Source organism: Mus pahari, chromosome 23 (genome assembly GCF_900095145.1).
Source record: "Mus pahari chromosome 23, PAHARI_EIJ_v1.1, whole genome shotgun sequence".
In the NCBI taxonomy this organism is placed as follows: domain Eukaryota; kingdom Metazoa; phylum Chordata; class Mammalia; order Rodentia; family Muridae; genus Mus; species Mus pahari.
Genome location: NC_034612.1, coordinates 20,376,779 through 20,383,145, shown reverse-complemented (window position 1 = coordinate 20,383,145; position 6,367 = coordinate 20,376,779). Strand labels below are relative to the sequence as shown.

Here is a 6,367-nt window from a genome sequence, read left to right as displayed (position 1 = left end):
AAAAAAAAAAAAAAAAAAAAAAAAAAAAAAAAAAGTTAAAATGGACGGTTTGAAACTTGGGACATATATCAGCCAAAACTTCACTTCTGCTTGTCAGAAAAGCGCAGTAGAAGCAAAGCTACCCCTTGACCACATAGACACTACTTCAGACCGGCAAGCCGTGGAACTATAGCACCTGGGGTTTCTGGGCAGGGGGAGGGGTTTGTGTAGGAAAACTGTAACTGGCAATTTTAAATACAGGAACCTGCCATTGGTAATTAGATGTAAAGCTTTGTGTATATTCCTTTCTCCAAGTTGGGCTCAATCAGAAGATACCTGCTGGAATGACCTGAAGAAATCGCCCTTTTGATAGATTGAACTGGAAACCGCTTATTGTATGTGGTTGTATTTGGTAAAAATTGTGTCTGAGCATCTTACAGAAGGACAAGAATTATGGTGCTGAATTTTACTTCATTGTATAAGAAAATTTAAAACTCATAATACATCTTTTTTTTTTTTTCCTTTTGGTTTTTTTCGAGACAGGGTTTCTCTGTGTAGCCCTGTCCTAGAACTCACTCTGTAGACCAGGCTGGCCTCGAACTCAGAAATCTGCCTGCCTCTGCCTCCCGAGTGCTGGGATAAAAGGCGTGAGACACCACTGCCCGGCTCATAATAGGTCTTAAAAACATTTTTACTTGTTACTCTCCCTCAGCAATACATACCACTCGTTTCCCTGCTGCATGAACATCTACTTAAGATTTAAAGAAAAGGGGCTGGAGAGATGGCTCTTCTGGAGGTCCTGAGTTCAAATCCCAGTAACCACATGATGGCTCACAACCACCCATCATGAGATCTGACACCCACTTCCGGTGCATCTGAAGTCAGCTACAGTGTACCAATGTATAATAATAAATGAATCTTTGGGCCAGAGCGAGCAGGGCCATCTAGAGAGAGCAGAGGTCCTAAAATTCAATTCCCAACAACCACATGAAGGCTCACAACCATCTGTACAGCCACAGTGTACTCACATACATAAAATAAACAAATCTTAAAAAAAAAAAAAAAAGATTTAAAGAAAAGGATCGCCGGTCATGGTGGTGCACGTCTTTAATCCCAGCACTCGGGAGGCAGAGGCAGGCGGATTTCTGAGTTCGAGGCCAGCCTGGTCTACAGAGTGAGTTTCAGGACAGCAAAGGCTACACAGAGAAACCCTATCTCGAAAAAACAAAACAACAACAACAACAAAAAGACAAAAAAACAAAAAGAAAGAAAAAGAAAAGGATCAATGGTCACAGTTTGGAGACGAAGTTGACCCAGGATCGGATGCTTGATTTAATTGGGTTTTCATACTTGCTAAATGTAACTTAAAGACTTGGGTCTTACCTGTGTTGACTAGAATTAAAATGACAGCTTAATTTCCTTACAGAAAAACTGCTCAGTCCCATACTATAAGAGGAAACCCCAAATTGGCTCTCAGGAATATGTTTTCATTCACGAAGGTCCCACAGAGCTGCAGTTTGTATAGTACATGAGAGATGTGGAGGTTTTTCTTCTGGGGTATAGTGTGTGCTTGCTGTGCACTAACTAGCCTTTATGTAAACCCTGGGATGACATTCGGTCCACTGATCCAAGAAGCATAAGGGCAAGGGACGAGGACTGGACTTTTATTTATTTATTATTATACATAAGTACACTGTAGCCGTCTTTGGACATACCAGAAGAGTGTCAGATCTCATTATGGGTGGTTGTGAGCCACCATGTAGTCGCTGGGATTTGAACTCAGGACCTTCGGAAGAGCAGTCAGTGCTCTTACCTGCTGAGCCATCTCACCAGCCCTGGACTTTTATTAAACAATTTAGTAATTGAGAGAGAGAGAGAGAGAGAGAGAGAGAGAGAGAGAGAGAGAGAGAGCGCATTGATTGTACTGGTGGTGGTAGTGCACGCCTTTGATCCCAGCACTTGGGAGGCAGAGGCAGGTGGAACTCTGAGTTCGAGGCCAGCACGGTCTACAGAGTGAGTGAGGTTCCAGGACAGCCAGGGCTACACAGAGAAGCCCTGTCTCGGAAAAGAATAGCAAGTAGAGGAGGAGATTCCTGGTTTCACGCAAAACAAGCTGGTGTTGAAACTCTACGGTACATGTGTATGTATTTTAATGTGTGGACCATACACACACACACACACACACACACACACACACACACACACACACACTTTTTTAAAAATCACATTTAGAAGCCAGGTGGTGGTGGTGCACACCTTTAATCCCAGCACTTGGGAAGCAGAGGCAGATGGATCTGTTTTGAGTTCAAGGGCTACACAGAGAGTCATTGTCTTGAACCCCCCCTCCTCCCAAGCCCCACCCAAAAAGGAAAGAAAAATCCAAAACAACAAAAATCACACCTGGTGTATGTTCCCACATAGGAGCCAGTTTTTCTCCTTCCTTCCTGTGGTCCCTGGGAGTGGACTCAGGTCATCAGGCTTTTTGGCAAGAGCCGCCTTCACCCACTAAGGTTCCCTTTTCATCTTCCTTTTGGAGTCAGGATCCTTTGGTGACCCTAGAGCTCACTAGTCCACTTGGGCTAGCAGGCCAGCCAGCTCTGGGGATCCTCTGGTTCCAACCTCCCAGTGCCAGGATTATGGGTGTCCCCAGAGCTCACTAGTCCACTTGGGCTAGCAGGCCGGCCAGCTCTGGGGATCCTCCGGTTCCAACCTCCCAGTGCCAGGATTATGGGTGTCTACCACTACCACACTGCGCAGCTTTTAGCGTGGATTCTGGGACTCTGAGGTTAGACCAGCTCACTCACAAAGGAAGGACTCCCCACCGGGTCATCTCCCCAGCCCCAAACGGGGCGCTCCGGCCCCTCCTGTCTCCACTTCATGGGCCCTGGAATTACAGGTGCACACCATCCCACCTAGCGCTGGGGTGGAACCCATGGCCTTGCGAATGCCAGGCAAGGAACCCGTGGCTCTTCTTGTGGCCACAGACCCTTGGCAGTCAAGAAAATAACTTCCCTGGACATCACAGCCCAGCGCCCAGGTACAGGAGACTCTTGGGTATGGTGGAGCCAGGGCACCTGAGCTGGTGTCTTGTCTGACCAAGTCCCTGGATGGGACACCACGCCACCTGCTGGGCCACACCACCAAACGTGAACATATAACTAGAGGGGAGAAAAATAAGTGACGCTTTTGTTCTTTTTCATTTTCTTTACTTATTTAAAAAGGCCTTGGTGGCAGGAATATAGTGTAAAAATCATTGGAAAAACTAAAAGGCATTGATACATATCCGAATATACTTTGTACATAAATTACATTTTCCTTTAGTCTTTTGAGTTGAGGTCCTGATTCGGCTCTGAGGTCTAATAATCAAGGGGGCCCGGAAGCTGCACGTTTAGTCCGGAATAGTCCACCATGTACACTGGCCACTGCTAGAGAGAGGGGGGAGGGGACAGAGGGACCACGTTAGGACTCCAGCTGACACGAAGGAACTCCCAGAATAATTAGCACACTTTCTTTGAGGATGAATTCAAATGGTACTTATTATGCAGCCACTGGGACCCAGAGAGGAAAAGAGACCTGTCCGAGGTCACACACATGAAACGTAGTGACTGTTCCCACCTGTGTTCAATACATGGATTAGACACCAGTGAGGGATACATCAGCATGAGCCGAAACCATGGTTCACACAGTCTCACCCCACAGACATTGTCTCTCCTCTTGGGGTGAAGGGAGGGAGTCAATGATAGGAAAAAAATGAAAAAAAAAAAAATCAGCTTTTCTTTCCTTCATTCCTTTTCTCGAAGCAGTCTCCTGTAGCCCAGGCTAGCCTCAAACTTTCTACGCAGCTGAGGCTAACCTTGAACTTGTGATTCTCCTGACTCTACCTCTCCAGTGTTAGGATCCCAGGCTTGTAGCACCAGGTCCAGCTTACATGGTGCTGGGAATAGAGCCCAGGGCTTCACACATGCAAAGCAAGTAGCCTGCTGACTAAGCCACACCCCCTGTCCCCGATTAGCCAGTTTTCTTTGAGACAGAGTCTCCATATAGCCCCACAGGGCCAAGAACTGCCGATTTCCTCCCCTTCCACTACTGGGACTGAGGGCATAAGACAGCACACCCTGGGTGGGGTTTTGTTTTTTTTTTTTTTTTACAGGAGTTCCTCTGAATCAGGAAACGGCCAAAGCAATGTGGCCCACAGATGATGGAGGTTGAGTTCTGTCACGTGACCTTCCCCCTCTGGCTCCTGCTGATCTCATTTATACACATCGCAGGTGATACCCACACTTCAAGCACTGCGCAGATTGCGCAGACCCTCAGTCTATCTTGTGGGCAAAACGAGTGGATGTGCCTGCCCCTCTGTGGTTGGCTGAGTCCCTCTCAGAGCCCAGTGCCTCCCAGTTCCTGGAGCTGTGGATGGCCCTGCCCGAGGAAGGGGCAAAGGCCACACAGAATTAGGGTGAAGTTCGGATCCGTGTGACTTTACCACGAGGGAGATCTGGTTGGTGGATGCCACAGACTCTGGGTTAGAGGACGAGGATGAAGAAGAGGAGGAAGAGGAGGAGACTGAGTTGCCTTCAGAGACCCTCTTTCTCTTGCGCTTGGGAATGTTGTCTTTGGCTGGTGGAAGAAACAGTTGCTGAGGGCTGATGCTAGGAGTCATCCTGTATCGGCTTCCTGAGCTCCGGGGAGAAAGTCCCGGCTTTTAGATTTTTAGCGATTTACTCATTTTGATGTCCTAAAAACCCAGGGTTTTGTGTACATTGAGCCACACCTCTAGCCCCTCATTGGAGGATTCTAGGCCAGTGCTCTACCACTGAGTCATGCCCCAACCCCCTCATTGGAGGATTCTAGGCAGGTGCTCTACCACTGAGTCACGCCCCCAGCCCCTCACTGGGGGATTCTAGGCAGGGGCTCCACCACTGAGCCACACCCCTAGCCCCTCCCTGGGGGATTCTAGGAAGGTGCTCTACCTACCTCTGAGCTATACCTTTATTCTTTCAATGCCCCAGGCCTAGCATCATAGGCTCAGCGGCTGAGCCTCACTTGTCTAGTCTTATTTCCTAAGCAGGTCTAAAGAAAGGCCAGCCGTCCCACTCTGGCTCCTGTTCATCTACCTGTCTTGCTGATAAAATACCCCTCAACCACTTCAACTGGTTCTATTTCCATGGCCTCAGAACATTCGGTTTTCAGTATGGTTGCCAACCCAAGACCTTAAAAAGCCCTCAGTATCTGTTCTGCTACCCACTGCCCACCCACATATTTTGGTTTGGTTTGTTGAGGCAGGATCTCACGTAGCCTAGGCTGGCCTCCAAGTCACTGCAGCTGAACCTGTCCTTGACTCCTGATCCTCCAGCCTTTCACCTCCTGAGAACTGGAATTACAGGTTTGGGTGCCACTATAGCTGATTTACATGGTACTGGGGAAATCTTAATAGGACTTTGTACGCACTCTCCCAACTAATCCACACCCCAGCCTTACATATTATTTTTTATTATTTACATATATATATATATAATATATATATGTGGCACATGAATATATGTGTGTATATGTATGGCACATGAATGGCGGTAAGAGCCCATTTGCAGGAGTGATTGGCCCTCTCCCCATCACATGGGTCCTAGGGATTGAACTCAGGTCATCGGGTTCAGTAACAAGCACCTTTATACACTGAACCATGCCAAGGTCCTGCCTGTCTGTGCTTTTTCTTTTCTTTTTTCTTCTTTGAAGGCATTAGACTAGTCCTATGAGGGAGAAGGCTGGCCTCTAGTCTTTCTCACTTACCTGGTACCTTGGCATTGTTGCAGACGTCCCCAAAAGGTCTGAAAAAGACAGAAGCCAGGCCGCAATTAGAAGGTCTCTCCTTCTCGTCTGTTGCTTTTGACGACAGAAAGGTCAACTTTGGTTACAGTTCAAGCTAGAGCTTTACACCCTAAGTGTAGCTCAATGGTTCATGTGTTAAATGTGTAGTCCTCTGGCACATTAACGGGGTGGTAGGCCTTTAAGAGGAGGGGCTTGGTGGGACAGATGTCCTCGTGGGGATGCTAGTATGACTGATTCCTCCTGTCTCTCTCTGCTCTCTGGCTCTCATGAAGCGAGCAGCTCACCACACATACATATGTTCCCAGCTCAAGTGACCAGGGCACAAGATCCCTCAGACTCTTTCGAGACATTTGTGCTATAGGCCTGTCAGTGTTTCTGCTTCTGCTCCTCTATTACTGGGATTAGAGGAATACATTAGCTCATGCCTATAATCCAGGCATGGGAGATGTAGAGGCTGGAATATTAGAAGTTCAAGGTCAACCTCAGCTACACAGTGTGTTCCAGGCCAGCCTGGACTACATGAGATGCTGTCTTAAAACAACAACTAAATTTGGAGTTGATCTTCTGA

At 47.5% G+C, this 6,367-nt stretch overlaps 1 protein-coding gene across 1 annotated transcript in view; it reads right to left on the bottom strand.

Annotated features, from left to right (window-relative positions):
- Positions 1–3,179: 3,179 nt before the first annotated feature.
- Positions 3,180–6,367, bottom strand: part of Gtf2ird1 (GTF2I repeat domain containing 1) — a 98,882-nt gene continuing 95,694 nt past the window's right edge. Inside the window, exons 24-26 of the mRNA XM_021187183.2 lie at positions 5,761–5,853; positions 4,460–4,593; positions 3,180–3,404 (exon numbers count right to left, since the gene is read on the bottom strand). Coding sequence (XP_021042842.1) covers positions 3,336–3,404; positions 4,460–4,593; positions 5,761–5,853 — 296 coding nt within the window. The 3' untranslated portion in view covers positions 3,180–3,335. The remainder of the gene's footprint in view (positions 3,405–4,459; positions 4,594–5,760; positions 5,854–6,367) is intronic.